This window comes from Rhinatrema bivittatum, chromosome 1, assembly GCF_901001135.1.
Source record: "Rhinatrema bivittatum chromosome 1, aRhiBiv1.1, whole genome shotgun sequence".
NCBI classification, from domain to species: Eukaryota; Metazoa; Chordata; class Amphibia; order Gymnophiona; family Rhinatrematidae; genus Rhinatrema; species Rhinatrema bivittatum.
This window is the reverse complement of record NC_042615.1, coordinates 521075502-521095263: the sequence shown is the minus strand read 5'-3', so window position 1 is coordinate 521095263 and position 19762 is coordinate 521075502. Positions and strand designations below refer to the sequence as shown.

General features: G+C 44.5%; 1 protein-coding gene across 2 annotated transcripts in view; it reads left to right on the top strand.

Annotated features, from left to right (window-relative positions):
- Positions 1–19762, top strand: part of C1H9orf135 (chromosome 1 C9orf135 homolog) — a 68696-nt gene that overhangs the window by 33953 nt on the left and 14981 nt on the right. For both annotated transcript variants that reach the window (XM_029612732.1, XM_029612722.1), the window contains exon 5: positions 13102–13162. In XM_029612732.1, the coding sequence (XP_029468592.1) occupies positions 13102–13162 (61 nt within the window). The remainder of the gene's footprint in view (positions 1–13101; positions 13163–19762) is intronic.

The window sequence follows — 19762 nt, the reverse complement described above, 5'->3', positions numbered from 1 at the left end:
CTAATGGGTAGTACACTACAGGTAGCTAATTCTATAAAACCTTTTTCAGTGTCTGGGCTTCTGTTTTTGGTAAATATTACTTTAACTGTATGTCCCTAGCAGAATTGTCACTTTAAGTAGATACGATCATTACTTCACTTATGCACACTAGAAACATTCCCACCTATTAATGACATCTGGGTTGGCTTTGTGGTTCAGGCTGCAGTCTTCTGTCTGGGATTTGGTGTATCCTGTAGGCTTTCCCAGGGAGGGAAAATAACTGTCGCTGCAAGTTAGATACATCAATGAATGTAAAGATGAGAAATTAAATTAGCGGAGTCTCCATGTAAAATGTTTGGTTTCCTTTTTCATAAAGGAAAACCATTTAGCTGCTTGTTTTTCTGCACTGTAGTTTAGTCTAAACATTTAGATTACTGTGTGAGAATCTAGAGGAATTAATTGAATTGTTGTAGTGGATTAGCTGCTGTGATAGAAGTAGTTTACTGCCTCTGTGACATCATTCAGTTTTAAAAGGGGTCCTTGTTTGGTCAGGTGCCCTGCTTTCAGTTAAAATTCAAACCCTTGATTGTACACGTATTCAGTGTTGGCTAGATGTAAAAGCTAGCCTTTTGATGGGCATTGGAAACCTGGCTGCTGGATACAGAGACCCTACTCTAGAGATCTTGCATGCCTGTTAGCAGACAAATTGCATGAAGTTGGGTCTGGAGCCAGAGTACACAATTTTTTTTTTTTTGGCAGTAGAAACAATAGGAAATAAGAAATGACAGTTAACACAGGGAGGCCAGACATGCTCTTAGCTCGCTCATCCTCTCCCCCCCCCCCTCCCCCCCAAATAACAGGAAACCAAAAGAGACTCCGAACAATGCACTAAACATGCCAAATAACATCAAACTAACTCTGGCTGAGTCAGTAAGAGATTTAGGTTTAAACTATTGACTGTGATTTAAACTTTAAGAAACACATCACGACTAAATAGAGAGAAGGCTATTACAAATTGTTGATAAGATGGCTAAAACCTTTATTAGAAACCAATGATTTCTGTTCAGTCCTTTAAGCTCTTACATTTTCCTCACTGGACTACTGCAACTCATTACAATTAGGCCGTCCCCAAACTACTCCGCATCCGCTGCAGGTGTTAAAACTCCGCAGCTAGAGTTCTGACAAACTTGTAAAAAAAACGAGACCACATTACTCAGATATTGATACAACTACATTGGCTCCTGATTACTCAAAGAATATAGTACAAAATTTGTTGCATCCTTCCCAAGGCAATATATGGTCAGAAAACAGACTGGTTAAACTTCTCAATTAGACTACATACCCCGAGCAGGTCATTGAGGTCAGCGAACAAAGGCCTACTCCATATTCCCTCACTAAACACTGCACTTCTGTTTTTGGTGTGTGAAAGAGTTGTATCCATTGCAGGTCTTAGCCGTTGGAACACCATGCCTGCAGAGTTAAGGCTAGAAACTGAGTTAAGGAAATTCTGAAAAGGCCTCAAAACTTGGCTCTTTGAGAGAACCTATTTGGAAGATCAAAAAGAGGGTCTTTAACATCTAGAGCCTCGAAATATTGTCTTGTGTTATATTTGTGAATCCTGCTTGGAAACTGCGGTACCCAGCCTGTCAGTTATATAAAATTGCATTATACACTGTTTTTTTTATTAGTTTTGTTTGGTATTGTAAACCATTGTGATGTACCCTCGAACGACGCTATATAAAACCTATTAAAGCTGGCATTCAAAACAGGCCGCAGTTTAATAAACATAACCTGAGCCCTTACATACAATTGTAACTCCATAACACCCTCCTACCACCTTGCCCCAGTAGTAGAGCAAATTCCCCCCCTTCCCCTGCCTCACCACCAGCGAGGGTAAGCCCTAGCTCAGAGCTATAGGTCTTCTTGTGCAGCTTCCCCTCCTCCCCCGATTACCCCCCTTTAACACTAGTTATTCCAAATAGCAGCTCGGGTTCCCGTCACAAACAAGGACATGTAAGCTGTCCTTATTCCCTCACTGCAGCCCTAATCCCTTGTAATGACTCTCTAACCCTTCCTGTAAGGAATTATTAAAGAGATCCATCCCAACAATCTGACAGGTGTACTCCATCTCCTTGGAATAAACCCTCTTCTTGAATTATCCATTTCCCAATTTGCTAGTTCATTTTCTTGACTCCCGAGTTCCATAAGATCTCGTGTTGGCACTTGAGCCGGACAATGATGTCTGACCATCCCATCCTCACCCCTGGGTCATCTGATCCAGACTTGTGAAATCTTTCTTAACATGTTACTAACTCTTTACATGTCTTCTTGCCCACGTCATTACCCCCTAAATGAATGAGGATAATATCCAGAACTCCCCACATATCCGTTCGTTCCCAAATGAAGGGCAACAGCTTGTCCCAGACCATGACCCTTTTACTGAACCATGCCACACTCCAGTTCAGGTGCTCAAGGTCCAGATGTTCACCATATGGCCTTCCCAAAGCCCGCCGCTGCGCTCCATGTATGAATGAGTGGCCCATGATCCAGGCACACCCTGTTCTCTGCACCTCCCTGTATAACTCTGCAACATAAAAAAAAAATATATCAGTCATTATCCCTCCCTCTTGTCCCCCGTATAAGGCCGCTCATCCCTCCGTTGGTGAAGAGCTTATCACCCCTTTATGATATTTATTTATTTTTTGCCCGCACGTAGGACAGAAAAGCCTTTGATTTCCACCTCCCAATGCTTTGTATACCAGCCCCAGATATCTCCCCTTCTGCTGCAGAAGTCGCTGCCCCTATTCTAAAAGTGTGTGAACTATAATCTGCTGTATCCCTCCCAAACTGCAAATTACCATGTGTAACACTCATAAACTGGAACCTAGTTAATGGATCCGCATTACCATGCACCAAAAAGGACCCTAAAACTGGAGGGCAACTCCTCGCGTATCTGTGCATCAACCTGATCAGGCATACCGCTTCACAAGCTGCGGGGAGGAGCGTGGTGATCTGACCCTTCCCTTTCTAATCCGTTTTGGATTTTCGCAGGAACAATTCCACGTACATAGGGTACACCTTGACGTGCTCCGCCAATAACCCTGGGTCATAGAAAGAGGCCGTAGACTTTGCCACCAACTCACTGATGCGCATGGCCCCAAAAAAAGCTAGCAAATGCTGTCCTAAATAGCAAAGCTTTGTAATCGGACCAACACACCCGGCAACTACCCTATCAGAAATCAAGTCCGTGTATCTGGGCTTCCTCCTATCACCTTCCCATTCCTTATCCTTCTGCCACCCCCCCCCCCCCCACCCCCAAAAAAAAAAAAATTCACTTGATCTGAAAGCTACACATTGGATTACCCCAACCCTGTAACTTCTGAAAAAATGACCCCCCCCTACCTGAGCCCTCACCGTCGCCACAGAATAACCATTCATATTTGCCCATAATATGAATTTAACTAGATTCTTATCCAGCAAGGGCCCCCCCCCTTTCCATCCAGTAACTCGCTTTAGCTAAAACATCACTGCTTGCCCCCTTTGGCGACAGCAGGGACAGCACTCAGCGAACACTTGGACGCTGGGTGGGCCCCATTGCAATTGGCACAGGCATGCCAGAACTTACAATCCGGGAAAAGACATGAGTCTATTGAATTGCCAACACATGTTGAACTTCCCCTGCACCTGCTTTAATCCCAGACTCCAATCCTCGAAAGGAACTACTTCCCTGTGCCCCTGTTCTGGCTCCTCCCCCCCCCCCCCCCCCCCCCACTAACTACCCCAGTGCCGCCACTCCTAATATTTCCCACACTCTCATTGGTCATTTGTATCAACCACAGATTGTCTTGAGTGCTCCATGACATATGTCTATTCCCAGCCAACTTATCCCGAAACTTCTCATCATAATTGAGCCAAGCCCAACCCTCAATCTCGGAAAGCCCCCAATACGCTATCTCCATACAACAGTAATGCCCCATATTGTGTAGGCTGAAAATGTCCTACTACACTATCCAAACAGAAGATACCTCTCACCCAATTTACAATATTCTTAGAGATCTTAGGTGCCCCAGAATTCTTCTTCCCCCTTCTTGCCCTTTTCCTCTCCTTCCTACCACCCCTCCTGCCCTCCAAAAGCTTAATATTGACATTTTCTCTTGCAAATTCTTCTCCTCAATTTTCTTGGAACCTCCTCCCACAACTGTCAGCGATGCCAGAGCCGGATGTCCCATATCCTGCTTCAGACCCACCTTCCCTTGTAGTCTTGTACTAACTATCCCATTGGAAATTGATGTGGAAGAAGAACTGGAATCAGACTCGGATGTAAAACGTGCTGGACTTTTCTCCTTTTTGCCACACCCCCTCCCTGCTTACCCTCTGACAACTGTAACTCACCAGCCTCTGTTCCTTGTCCCATCTCTGCAGTTGCTTCCTTCCTGGCAGCACCGCCCATCACTGTGCTCTGACTCACTCCGTGAAGGTCAACTCTCTCATCAAGCTTCATGTCTCAATGTGGCCGGCATCTCAATCACATCTGTGAAAACCACACACATCTGTCGTGTGTGGATTTTTTTTTTGCCCCCACCCCCTCAATTTGTCACCAGAGGCCCTTACCACCTCACCACCCCTACCCTCCTGGGAGCCACGCCCTAGCAACATCTTCCCTCTGCCAGTTAGGCTTCAAACTCTACCTACCTTCACCTCTACCTAGATTGCTCTCCGGCCTCCACGCCACCTCCGCCCGCATACTTCGCCGCACGCTCTCCAAGGAGACAGACTGGGCCTCTGTATCGCATCCCTTCCCATCATTGGACCCTCCTTTTCTTGTCCGGTTGACGCTCTTCAGAACCTGGACTTTTCCTGGGCCGCTTATTTCCCGGGACCTCCCTTCGCCGTGGAAGCTGACAGCCTACCTGCCTGCCTCCGGTAACTGTTCCCGAAACCCCTTTTTTGTTCCCTTGCTCTTCCTGCCTCTTTTCCCTGCTGGGGTTTTACCGTTTTTATTAATGCTCCTCAACCTAACCTTTCCACTATCTGCCCTGTCCTACCTGGAGACCTGTCTCCCAGGCCATGTGTCACTCGTAGTATTTGTAAACCAGGGCCTTATAGGTGAATCAAAATCCCATCCCGAAGCATCCAGGGACAGATCTAAGGGAGCAAACTCCTCACTGCTCTCCAGTCTTACAGCTGACATCACAGGCATGGGGTCCACCTCAGGCCTGCTCTCGCCAGAACTAGTGTCAGGTGACCTGCGACAGGGAATACTTGCCCGCACTGAACACACTCGACCTGCTGGCGACTGCCCCCCCCCCCCCCCCGAGATAGACACTCTCAAGCTGAAACGTGTTCCTCGTTCTCTCCCTCGGCACAGCATGCTTCGCTCTCCAGAGCCCCACCTCTTCATGCCTCCCAACAACAATCTCGCCGACAATCTGCGAGTGCAACACTAACTTATATTTTTATTAAATTGTCCCCTAATTTCTTTTCTTTTTGTTTTTGTATTATCCTTGAACAGTATTAACTGCCTGTTCTGAACTAATGTAAAAGCAAAACCAGCTCTTGACACTACAGCGAGCCAAGATTCCTACCGCTCCCGCCACCTGCCCTGAGGAAAGTGGCACTTCAAGCCCTACACGTCATCATACTCCTCCCCAGCCAATCCAATCGCTGAATTCAAGTAATTCAGCAAACGGCCGTCTAACCCTACCTCCGCTTCTAATGTGCATGCTCATTCCTGCATTATACTTGGCAGCGCAGGACAAGCCAGCAATGCTGGTCCTATGTCCTGAAAAATCATGTAGCAAAACACCTCCAATATTGACAATTTATTTAGAAACTTTTATATACCGGTATTAGTGGGGACATCATACCGGTTCACATAATAACAAAAAGGCTTGAAAGTACATATCAACAGGGAGGGAGAACTGGGCGGGGGGGTTAACCAAGGGCAGAATAGAAAAATAGTTTAAGGAATAAGTAACAATTTACAATGCACTGAACCAGAACAGAGGTGCAAGATATTTCAATTTTAACAAATTGCCATATCAATGAACATGGTATCAGAATATGAAGGTGCTATAACTTACTGATCTAATGTGTCTTGTCTTGCAGTGGGCTACTGATATTTTCAAATGAAAGCATTGCAATGTTTACCAATTCGCTGAAATTGTAAATTTTGCAAATGAATTTTCTAAATTGTTTGCCCCTATATGGCAAAAAATGTGCACTTATCTTAAACATTAACCATAAACTATCTTCTGCTCAAGTATTCTTGAACAATCCTTTAGTTCATGTTGGCATGCCAGACTTAGGCTCATGTTTCAAAAGGATTACCTGCCTTCCTCAGGGGTCAGAGATATTCTTTATACTAGCTCATGTCTCATTCACCACAATTTATTTCAGCGAACTTATAACACTTTAAGTGCTTTCATCTGAAACTTTCTGTAGCTCCTTGTGAGGCAGGAGGCATCAGATAAGTTGTAGCACTCTCATATTCTGATGTTATGGCAATTTGTTTTTTGTTAAAAATTTGAAACTTTGCATTTCAGTTCTGGTTTATTATGTGACAGCCTTAAAACACCCTTTAGTACACAGTATTTGCATCAAAAGGAAAATGAACTCTCAGCATAGAGCAAGGCACTACTGCTCTCCCTAAGATGCAGACTCAGGAGTCCTGCGTACTCAGTTCTGTCAAAATCGGTCTGCTGCTTTCCTCTTCTATCTTGTACTCACCCCCTACACAACCCTCCCCCTCCTTGGCCTTTTCTAGTGTGGGCTTCCAGTCCTGTTTGACCTGCGTGGTGCTGGCAGGTCTGACCAGGCTGAATATTTATGAAGGTATGGAATGTATGTGTGCAGCTGAGGAGGAGATGGTACCCACCTGTGGTGTGGGGATGGGGAGAGTAACAGTAGGTTGGCATTCCTGGGTTAGAATCTAAGGATTGGTTACACATATGCTGCCATCCTAGTTTGTGTGCTACTGTGCTTTTAATAGCTTACAAAATAGCTTGAAGGAATACCTGAGAGAGCGCGAGAGAGAATGAATCAACATCGTCGGCATGGCTTTGAATGTCTTGAGAAAATCTGCAAGCTGTAGAGATGCTGGCAGTGAGTGTGAGCACAGGGGCAGCCACCAATAATGCACATTCCCTAGCCTCAACCAAGCAAGCCAGCTTAGGAAAGGGCATGTGCAAAAGACCTCTATATGACACGGGAGAATGTATAGGATTATAAGATTTGTTGTAGTGTGTTTGCCCAAGGCACTGAATCTGTTCTTCAGTTTGTGCACCTTCATTGCAATTTTATATTTAATGTGGTATTGAATGTTGAGCCAATGACAAGTAAAATTAGGGTTGTGATCTCATCAATTCTTTCCTGAAATACTCAGCATTTTGTAGTAGTCTAAAATCTCAGCGTGGAAGCAGATAACCCACTATATGTGGTAAAATGGATGTTTGACCCACTGTACAAAAGCCACAGGGCTCTTGCTTGTTTCATCTTTCTCCCCACTAAGGTCCCTTTTTTGTCTCTATGTACTCTTGAATTCTGCAAATGCTTTAACTCCCTATTGCCTTCCCTGGCTGTCTGCAACCTCTGAGGCAGAGTGTCACTCCCTTCAGCATCATCTGAGGACTCCTTGTTCTTGAGCTGCTTGTCTTATGAAAAATGCTGCTTTCTGGTATTTTTTTTGTTTTTTGAATGTTTGTATCTTGTCTGCACTCTTCCTTCCTTTCCCTTTCTTCCAGAATTCATTTCTGCGTACGGCTTATAATGTAGGACCTATCCCACTTTGGCACTCATTTTGAATTACTCAAACCATATCCATTTTGTTTTGTAGTTTCCACAATTGCACACAAGGATGCAAGGTAGGGTCTCAGCAGAGACCTTGTATAAACCCATTGTATTGAGGCTCTAGAGGGTCCAGGTCAGTACCCTATCTTTTTGGCCCTGGAAGATACTCTGCCAAAAAAAATGGTTACTCAAGGTTTTTTTTTAATGGAGTTGATGTTTATAGCATAGATACTTTGAGTTTTACATATGAGTTAAAACATAAGCCTAGAAACTATTATATGCTCAAAGACTTAAGTTCACCTAGAGGACAGTGGAAAGAGTTTAGTACACTGTCAGTCTAGAGCCTTTGCATGGAAAAAAAATTGCTTGGGTTTTTTCCCCTCTGAATACGACATATGTAATGAATGCTTAACTGTAAAACAAACCTCAAACTTCATTTTTTTTTTTTGCCCATTTACCCAAGTTGTACACAATTTCAACATCCAAAAAAGTGTTAAAATCTTTTGCTCATTTTTCTGGGTTAGTCTTTATTCAGCTATTTTAATTCTTTAAGGAAAACAAAAGGTTTGCATTATCAAAAGTTTATAGTAGGTGGGACGTATGCCAGACTTCTAAGTACAGTTCAGATACAAGTTAAAAAAAAAAAAAAAAAAAAAAAAGCTACAAAATAATTTGTTGATGTAAGATTTTCCATAACATTTTTAAAACTATTCATTTTTTGATTTAGTGTGACTAAACGCCACATGTTTAGCTCAGCACATTTACACATGATGGTGAAACCCACATGTCTTCCAGGTTGGCTGTAACTGTGGTCTTGGCAAATTTTTCTATTCTTGTGACCCCTGGGCAGGATGGTTCCTTTAACTGGCACCTAGGGGCACATAGTAAGAATTGAGTGTCTATGAAAACTCCTTTCCTCCCACCCGATAGGAGCCTGGTCCTCAGAGTAAAGCTGAGTGTGGGGATGAACAAAGGATTATACCCTGCTTCTTTGCAACCAAGCCCTTTCTCCATCCTTGACTTCACAGCACTGCCAACTTACACTATTTGTATCTAATAAACACACAGCAGAACTTCTTTACTGATATTTTGATCAGATTGAATAATTACACTTCTATTTGATTAGCAGCAGTAAATAAGACAGGAGATAGAATAAACTTGTGACTTCATGTTTTCTAGCAAGTCTTTTAATTGTTTTGGAAGCACTCCTTATTTACAATGAAACTTCTTCTCCCACTTACTTAAATTACTCAGATTATGTAGACTGAAATTAGTTCAATCCTTCACCTCACAACTTAATTCTTAAATCTTCCCACATAAAGTGATTAGAAAGTACACAGTCCCAATATTTAATCAGATCTTAGATTAAATCTGGGACTCTTCCAAGAAATCCTCTAACTCAGTGGTTCTCAACCCTGTCCTGGGGACCCCCCCCCCCCCCAGCCAGTCGGGTTTTCAGGCTATCCACAATGAATATGCATGAGAGAATTTGCATATACTGCCTCCATAACATGCAAATTTTCTCTCATGCATATTCATTGTGGATAGCCTGAAAACCCGACTGGCTGGGGGGGTCCCCAGGACAGGGTTGAGAACCATTGCTCTAACTCCTCAGAAGCACCAGCAAAGTACCTAACTCTTCTTTGATTTCTGTTAACTCCTTAGGCAGTGCCTGGTGGCCACTTCTCACCCCTTCATGTAAAACTTCTCTCAATAGCAACTAAGTTCTTGTTACCTTTGTATCTTCTTTGTTTCTCCTATCAGTACACTTTACTGGGATCCCTTGCTTTAGATGGAATTTGTAACCCCTCTGTATCTCTCTGGATGAAAGACTTCCCTCTTCCAAAGGTTTGGGATACTGACTCCCAGGTACCATGGGTTATCAACTCTAAAGTGGAAAAAATTATTAATTGAAACCAAAAGGGGAAAAATAGAATAAGAAGCAGGGAAAGTGGAATAAAACTTCCATGCCTCCAAACAGAGGAGAAAGACAGACAGTTAAAGCAAAAATATAATTCCTGTGCATCAAGTCACCAGACAGCTTAAATCCTCTGGAGGAGAGAAGACTGCCAGAATCTTCCCTAACACATGATCTAACCTTACAGCAGACTCCCCAATCCACTGTGAAGGGGGTACCAAGGCTCTCGCAGGACATTCTTAAAAATTGGCTTAAGAGTCCAAAACCATCTTTAACAGCAGGCAGATGTCAACTGTAAGCTGACCCCCCAAAAGGGAAACTCCTTACTCCTTTCCTTTAAATTAAGAAGAAAAATTACACAGAAAACAAGCTCCTGACTGCTTGAAAGTCTAATTAAACATCCATAAGCTATTAACTCAAGTTCCAGGCTAAAAGTCCATGAGAATAGCAGTTGTGTTGGGATGATAAGCAGTTGGGACACGCCATCTGCACATTCCCACTTGGAGAGCAGAATCCAAACTTCTTAATTAACTCTGCAGAGAACCTCCCCAGATCAATGGTACACTCCTCTAGTAAGGGGGAAAACCAAAGCTCCCTTACTCTCATTTCAAGCAGCAGTTTTGGCTGGAAAATATACTTTAACCGATCTCTAACCTAAGAATAACAAGTCTTTGAGCTTTTTTTATTACTTCAGTGGTGGTTTGTGTTTTTTTTTTTTTTTTTTTTTTTTTTTGTACAAAGTGAATTGTGATTTTGCCTTTGGGGGCAATTAGATTTGGAGGTTTTGCAGAGATGGCTAAGGGCTTTCCTATTGTAGGACAGTGCCAGCACTCTGAGTAGTAGACTTTAAAGAGGGCAGTAAGTGGGTTTTTGTGTTCTAAAAAAAAAAAATTTGAGCCCCTGAAAGTATCCAATGATTACTTGGTGTTTTGACACACATGTGAAAACATGGTTCTTTGATCAGCAAACCACAAATGAAGCATCTCTGCCTGCAGATTACTGCTTACTGTACTCGGGGAAGATAAAGGAAATGGACCCTCTAATGTAACTGCCAAACATGGCCACTAAGTACAGTATGTATCATGGCTGTCAATAGCTGCAATTAATATCTTGTAACACATTAATATGTCAGTGGTACATGAGTCTGTCAGGATGTACACAGGCAGCACATCACCACTGCACAAGAAGGGGTAAAAGGCAACAATCTGCTACTGTGCAGGAAGAGCCAACATCTTTTTCTCTCTCGGTGACCCATTGCCAGCACCAATCTGCCCTTTCTCCTGGATCACCTGTGGCATTTCCCAATCTGTTAGCAACTGGGGAATAGCAGGAGAGGAAGCTGGTGGTTGTGAAACTGAAGCAGAAGCAAATATTGCTAGGGGGAGGGTGCAGTGAGCATGGCTTGTCTCCTCAACCTCCTGTCTTTCTATTGCATGGGCTTTTTGATTAGAAATGAGCCCATGGAGAGGAGAGAGACTAGGTAGCCCCAGGGATAAAGTGCAGTGATTTTTTTTATTTTTTTTTTTATTTTTTTTTTTACCTACCCCTGCTTTCTCCTTGACTGCCTGTCCTTCGAGTTTTGTGGTGGTTCCTTTTTGTTTCCTAGTTGTAATGATTGCACAAGATAGGGGAGATGGAGAGGGAGGGAAGAGGAAAGGTGCTGGGAGTTGTACAGAACAGACCAGAGCGATTTATAGGGACTGACCAAGGGAGCCAAGAACAAGGGGAAGTGGGGGAGCCAGATGGAATGCTTGGTGTATGGATTGGAGGGTGAAGTGGAAACTAGAGAGGCATATGGAAGGCTGAGAGACGCAGGGGGAAGAGTCCAGGAGAGAGATGGAGGGCTCAGCCTCACTGGGAGAAGAGGCAGGGTGTAAAATAGGTGAGGGGAGAGAGAGGGGAGATTAGAGATCTTAGAGAAAGGTGAGGGCGACATGGATGTGGAAAGAAGCAGAAATTTAAATTAAGATGGACACTATAAAAGCAGAGAAGGGACTTGGTGGGGAATCTGACAAACAAGGTAGAGAAATACACTATATCCAGCTTAGGTATTGGGATCTGATTCCCTAAAGTACTAATGTTTTTTTTTTTTATATTCTAGTTTATTACAAATTCAATATGAATATTGACATAGCAAAGCTGTACTCCTAACTGTTGCTGCATGGTTTGTTTATGTATAGATGCCATTTTTGACACATTTAGAAAAGGGAGGAAGTGAAGTAGGCAGGACAGTGCCCACTTGTGACATTCTGTGCCCTCCTCACCCCTGCTCTCTGAAGCGAGCAATGTAAAGTTGGGCTATCTGGCATGCCTTTTCTACCACATCTCCCTCTGTTCCTTCCTGGAGCTTCAGACTGGTGTCTTTTTTTGTCAGACAATCGCCACAAGAAATGTGCCCTCCAGCTGTCTGTACACCATTGGCTCTGCTGCACCAATATCCTTTCTGCAGGAGACTGAATTCAGCAGTGTCAGTTGTCAGGTGTTTGGCAGTTAAACAGCACACTGCAAATACAATATTTTGTGTGAGTTATGAATTTGTGACCCTAGAGGTACAAAAGACACCCCAAACTCCCTTTTAATAAGGGTACGGTAGTCCTGAAAAGTTAGGAAGTGCTGCTTTTAGACCTATAAATTTGCAGGTTTGGTTGAAGCAAATTCTAAAATTCCAGAAAGCTAGAACCACTTTTGTCCTGTTTAGTGGTGGTAGAACCATCTTTGGAGCAGGCTCTGAATTTCATTTCAACACCAGGTAAGTATATCTTCTCAAATTGTAGGGACGCCACTTCTTGCGGAGACTTGTCACCCATGAAAAGTACTACTCTATAATCCTTTTTTAGGGTCCTGTGTTGTATTTCATTGATTTTGCAATATTGGTTTCATATATCTTCTGTGACAGTTTAACCCTCTGAGACACCACATCTTTTAGAACACCTGAAAAGTCTGTAGAAAGTAAATGGTGAACTATTATTCAGTCTGAAAATATAAGCATTAGGAGGCAACGGGTTTCAAAGGAGTAAGAACAACTTCACACAACTGTTAAAATTGTAGCACTAATTGACCATAGGACGTTAGAGGCAAATAATAGAACTAGGTTAGAGTAAAAGGTATTATGAAAGAGTGATCTCTCACAGGCTATTTAACATGTCAGGGATGTCACATGGAGTTCAATTCATCCCTAAGCCATGAGTACTAAAATAGGAAGAGTTTGAGAGCCATTGCACAGTGCTACACATGCATGCCCTGTTCCTTTATATATATATATTTCCTCTAAAGCTCCTACTGCTTACTGGAACATAGGTCTGACCCAGCTTGGTAAATCTTGTGCTCTGAATTTGGGTGAAATTGAGGCCAATGTGAAGGTCACACAATACTTCGGTAATATGAATTGTCATCTAGTTTTTTTTTGTTTTTTTTAGGTTTCTAGAAACAACCTACAACTCTGAATTTGTTGCACCTTATCGCTACACACCAGCATATGTAAGTATGGAAGTGAAAGCGACTACTTTGTGGATATTATTGTACTTAATACTATTCTTATCTAGAGCAGGTCAACTTGGAAACTCAAGATACTTTGGGCCTGATTTATAAAGGCCTTTTGTCCATTCTATGATGGGGCAAAATGTCTTAGTAAATTAGGCCCAATATAATGTGGTTTGCAAATTCAATTCTGTTCCATCCCTTACCCCCCACCCCTTAAATATATTATGAATATTTAAGAGCTTTGAATACACTTTTTGATCCATGAACCATATTAGCATATTTTTGATATCCTGAAAAATCCAACTTATTTGGGGTTATGGGGATGGGGCACTACTTTCGGTTCATTTCAGTTTTCCATAGAAAAGAGCATGGCAGCACCTTCCTAGCCTTGCTGGCCTCTGGAAGTCCCATTTGCTGCAAATATGCCTTCATTTCCAGAAGCAGGCCATAATAGGGAACAAAGCAAGAGCTTCCAGTTTCTATAGACCTTTTTCCCTTCTCTCTCTATCCCCTATGCATTTCCTGTGGCAGGAACACATTACCAATACAAGGTCCTTCTCTCTCTATCCCCTATGCAATCGTGAGTGTTCTAGTGCCTGGTGGTAGCAGCATATCTGCACTGGAGGGAGTCTATAACAGGGTACCATCAAGCTAGGGAGAGAACATAGTACAAAATTTCATCTTTGTGAGACTTTCCTCACTTCAAATGACATCAAATCTTCAGAGGTGTACTGTGCTGTTCTTGCGCCTCACTATGCATGAAAACCTGGCCCTTAAACCACCACCAATACCTCACCTTGAGCTATTATCTGCCCTTCCTATAGAAAAATACTTGACTATTATGAAGGCCCAATAGGCTCCTGCGCTCTCGCAGTGCGAGAGATGAAATAGGAACTATCGCGGGGCATGAAGTTTACTGCACCATGTGATACTACCTATGCGAAGTGCTAGGTTACCGCATGGTGCAGTAACTCTAAAAATACCCTAAACACTCCCCTTTTCCTTATTGTGGATGTTAGGCCTGCGATATTAAAACATTTTGATGAACCTAGGGGTTAGATTGTGTCCCTTGTCATATCAGGAACAGATCATAAACAATTTCACACCATATGTGTGAAATTAGGAGAAAAATATATAAAACATTCCTCAGATACAAGCGAACAATATTGGGGCCCATCATGGCCCCCATTGCTGTTCCATGCACTTGCTGAAAACTTGCCCTTAAAATTTTGTCAGAGCAATCCTAGCCAGTTCAACCAAAAATGCAGATGGTACACATCCATTTTCTTTAACAGAGCCAATCATGTCAATTGCCTCCTGCAGGATATTAGAATATAAAGATTTGATATCCAGAGAAATCATCAATGCTGGATCAGTAATCATTGGTAAACTATATAGAACTTCACTAAAATGTGGTGAATCTCTAATGTAGAAATATGCTTGTGAAACAAAGGGATGCAAAAAGTATTCCACATTCTGAGGACAAACAGGAAGTCCTCACATGGGTGACATCACAGGATGGAGCCCAGTCACGGAAAACTTCTGTCAAAGTTTCCAGAACTTTGACTGGCCCCTACTGAGCATGCCCAGCATGGCACTAACCCTGCAGCCAGCAGGGGTCCCCCTTCAGTCTTTTTTCCGCACAGCAGTAGCCACACGGTTAAGGAGCTCTGTAGAGATTCCTGACAGAATTTTCCTCACGGAATTACTAAAATTGAATTTACCCCACAGGGGTCACTCCAACTTTTTTCAAGCCGCAGTACTCCAGTAAGTCTTTACCCATTTTCCATCGATTACCACTGAGTTTGGCCCTCGCGGCCTACTGGCAGTTGACCATACCATGGCTCAATTTTTGCCATGGCGTTGGGGTTCCGTCGGTGCGTGGACTGTAATCGCACCATGTCCATCACAGACCCCCACAAAATCTGTGTAATGTCTCAAGATGTGAGCATGATGTCCTGACCTGCACCAAATCTACCCTAATGACACCCAAAAGGTTGCAAGGCCAGAATGGAGAAGATGGAACTTCTTTTCCGTGCTCAAACCCAGACGCCGTCCATTGCATTGATGTCAGAACCGGCACAGTCAACTTCGTGCCAGTATTGACCACCGGCCGGTGACAGTCTGGCGTTGACAACATCTCGGCCTTTGACACCCTCTGCTCCCCCTCAGGACCAAGGGGATCGTAGAGACAAACATTGCCATTGGCATTGAAAGCCTCGGACAATCGAGGGAGCAAAATCATTTACCTCGCCGCCGTCGAAGAAACCCCATCCAGAAAAGGCACCAAACCTTTCGGCGACCGGGTCACTGAGGCAACCCTCACCCGAAAGGGTATTGGTAGCCACGACTCCGCCTTTAACGGTGGTCCCTCTGGCTATGCCTCTGCCTTCCTCTTCTGTACCAGAGCTGGGGCTGCTTGCTCCAAGTCTCTGAGAAGAACTGGACCGGATGGTTCAGGAGGCCATCGACAAGGCAATGCACCGACCCTGGTACCAATTGTGGAACCGACCCGATTCCAGCAACATTGGCACCACTGCTCTCCAGGATGGAAGTGCTTATTGCCGCTTTTCCACCAATGGCTCCAGTGCCCTTCCCGTTTACTGTCATTAGGAGGAGAAACACCATTCCGCATCCCTCCATCGGGAGTTCTGCCTTAGCCATCGATGCCGATATGCCCATCTCCACCGATCCATCCATCGGTGCCTTTGATGCCTTCATCGGTGCCTCTAATTAATCCTTCAATTCCTTTGGAGCCTAGACCAGGACCTTCAGGAATCCCACCAACCTGTCCCCCTCTAGTTCCTAGAGGGACAGGTGCTGACCCCTATGATACCTGGACTGATGATTCCTCACCAGACACTGATTTGCTTTCACCCACTGAAAGTAGAAAGCATTCTCCTCCAGAGGACCTTTCCTTTATAAATTTTGTGAAGGAAATGTCTGAATTGGTTCCCTTCCAATTACAAACTGAACAGGATGATAGGCATCAGATGGAGTTGGTGCAATTCTTGAATGCTCCCAAGGAAATAACCTTCATCCCTATCCACCAGGTTCTTCTGGATCTACTAAAAAAAAAAAAACTGGGAACATCCTGGCTCCATTGCTCCAGTCCACAGAAAAGCTGACACTACCTACTTGGTGCAGTCAGCTCCAGGTTTTCAAAAACTCAAGTGGATCACCAATCTGTAGTTGTAGAATCTGCACAGAAAAGAGCAAGGAGATCAAAACCTCACACTTTTCCCCCTGGCAAGGAACAGAAGTTTCTAGATGCCATTGGTCGCCATGTCTTCCAGAGATCAATGCTCATCTCTTGAATTGCTGCTTATCAGCTCTATATGACCCAATATAACAGGGTCATATTTTAGCAGCTACAAGACTTGACTTGGATTCCCTGCCTCAGCAATTTAAAGAGCAACTACAAATCCTAGTCAACAAGGGTTTTGAGGCAGGCAAGCATGAGATACAATCATCTTTGACACTGCAACCAGGGTATCTGCAGCTGCTATCTTAGCAAGACAATGGGCCTGGCTCAAGTCTTCAGACCTTCGCCCAGAAGTTCGACAGATTGTCTAACCTCCCCTGTGTAGGAGACAATCTGTTTGGCGAGCAGATTCAACGGACAGTGATGGAACTAAAGGATCATCATGAGACCCTAAGACAGCTCTCTCTGCCTTGAGTACTCTTCCAAACAGCCCTTCTGGAAGGACTCTAAAGTCATTCTTCTGCCCGACAAAGTCCTACCTGCCACTAACCAGAACCTGTTCTACGAGACAGTTTCAGAAAACCCAGTCTCGTCACACGGAAACAAAAGCCCCCCCTCAGCCGGGCCCTGCTTCTGGTTTTTGACTCACAGAGCAGCAGCCAGCTTCCTTTACCCACATACCAGTGGGAGGTCGATTGTGCCATTTCAGCAGGTGGCACTCAATCACCTCAGACCAGTGGGTCCTAGTGATAATTGCTCAAGGTTATCATCTGAACTTTCTCTCCATTCCACCGGACTCCCCACCTCTACTGACGTGGAAAACATCGGACCACTCACTGTTCCTGGAGCAGGAGGTCTCCTTCCTCCTCCAGTCCAGAGCAATAGAACCAGTGCCATACTCACAAGGCCTAGGGTTCTATTCCCGGTACTTTCTAATCCCCCAAACATTGGGAGGCATTCGTCCAATTCTGGATCTACGTGCCCTCAAGTACCTCCGAGAAGTTCAAGATGGTAACCTTGGGCTCTCTTCTACAAAGAGGAAACTGGCTCTGCTCTCTAGACCTCCAGGACGCATACACTCGTATTGCGATAGTTCCATCTCATCACAAATACCTGAGGTTTCTAGTAGGCCACAAGCACTATCAGTACAGAGTGCTTCCATTCGGCCTTGCGTCTGCACCACGAGTCTTCACAAAATGCCTCTTAGTTGCAGCCTTTCTCACAACTCAAGGTGTTCACATCCTACCCTTACCTAGACGATTGGTTAATCAGGGCTCCTACTCAGCAAGCTGTTCTGTCATCCCTACATCTCACCTTACACACTGATTTCTAGTCAACTATGACAAATCCTTCTTAATCCCATCTCAAACCTTATCGTTCATTGGGGCAGACCTGGACACCTTGCAGGCAAAGGCTTTCCTGCCTAGACAGCGAGCTCACTCTAGTGTCTCTGGCACACCAGCTGCAGTCTCAACACTCCGACTGCACACCGCTTTCTCATCCTCCTGGGACACATGGCATCCTCAGTTCAGGTCACCGCGATGGCTCGCTTGGCCATGAGAATCATGCAGTGGACTCTGAGTCCATTGTGACCTTAATCTATTCAGCCCCTGTCGACCATTGTCCACATAACCGACTCACTCAGTCTGTCTCTTGCCTGGTGGGAAAAATCAGATCAATCTCCTCCAGGGCTTGCCATTCCAGGCTCCAGACCCTCTAACTCTCACCACTGCTGCTACCAACCTCAGATGGGGAGCCCATGTGGCCGATCTGCAGACACAAGGATCTTGGTCTCCAGAGGAAGCCAAACACCAAATAAATTTCCTGGAGCTGCGAGCAATCAGATACACTCTCAGGGTATTTCAGGATCGCCTCGCCAATCAAGTCATCCAAATCCAGATGGACAACCAGGTGGCCATGTGGTACAACAACAAGCAGGGATGGACAGGCTCCTACCTTCTGTGTCAGGAGGCTGCACAGATATGGGCGGAGGCCCTCTCCCACTCGATGTACCTCAGGGCCACCTACTTGCCGGGAGTGGACAATGTGGTGGCAGACAAGCTGAGTCGCACCTTTCAACCGCACGAGTGGTCTCTCAACCCCTCAGTAGCAAACTCCATCTTCCAACAATGGGGTTATCCTCAAATAGATCTCTTTGCGTCACCACAAAATCGCAAAATAGGCAACTTCTGCGCTCTCTCTCTCTCGCAGCCAACACTTATCAGCCAAGAGACGTGTTCTCCCTATCAAGGGCAACTGGTCTATACGCATTCCCTCCAGTTCCACTTCTCTCGAAGACACTCGTGAAGTTATGTCAGGACAAGGGAACTATGATCCTGATAGCACCCCACTGGCTGTGCAGTGTGGTTTCCGATACTTCAGGATCTTTTCATTTGCAGGCACATTCCCTTGGGAAAAGATCCGCTTCTAATCACTAAAAATGACGGGTGCCTATGCCACCCCAATCTTCAAGCCTTGTCCCTGACAGCATGGATATTGAAAGGTTAATCCTTCAGCCACTTAACCTTTCTGAACCAGTTTCCCGTGTCCTGATTGCTTCACGGAAGCCTTCCATGAGAAAGTCGTATTCTTATAAATGGACCAGGTTTACGTCTCGTGCTCTTCTCAATCCTTTGACCCCTTTACCTGTCCAATCACGAAGTTTCTGGACTATCTCTGGCACTTGTCAGTCAGGTCTAAAAATTTCCTCCAGAATGCATGTCAGTGCGGTAGCCGCCTTCCATAAAGGTGTCGGATGTCCCTATATCAGTACAACCCCTTGTAACATGTTTTTTGAAAGGCTTGCTTCACCTCAAGCCTCCACTGCATCCTCCGGCCCCTTCTTGGGACCTTAACCTGGTTTTGGGTCTGCTCATGAAACCACCATTTGAGCCTCTTCACTCTTGTGAACTTTGATATCTCACATGGAAAGTGATTTTCCTTTTGGCAATCACTTCAGCTCGCAGAGTTAGTGAATTACAGGCCCTAGTTACCTATCCACCTTACACTAAATTTCTGCAGGACTAGGCAGTACTCCGCACTCACCCTAAATTTTTACCTAAGGTAGTTTCTGATTTTCACCTCAATCAATCCGTCATACTACCAACCTTTTTTCCCAGGCCCCACTCCAATCCAGGAGAGCAAGCTCTGCATACCCTTGACTTGTCCTGTGAGAAAGCAAATGTTGCTCACCTGTAACAGGTGTTCTCATAGGACAGCAGGATGTTAGTCTTCACAAAACCCGCCTGCCACCCCATGGTGTTGGGTTAGTTTCTTATTTTTATTTTTTGGCACTGCCTGTAGCTTTGTAACAAGACTGAAGGGGGACCCCTGCTGGCTGCAGGGTTAGTGCCATGCTGGGCATGCCCAGTAGGGGCCAGTCAAAGTTCTGG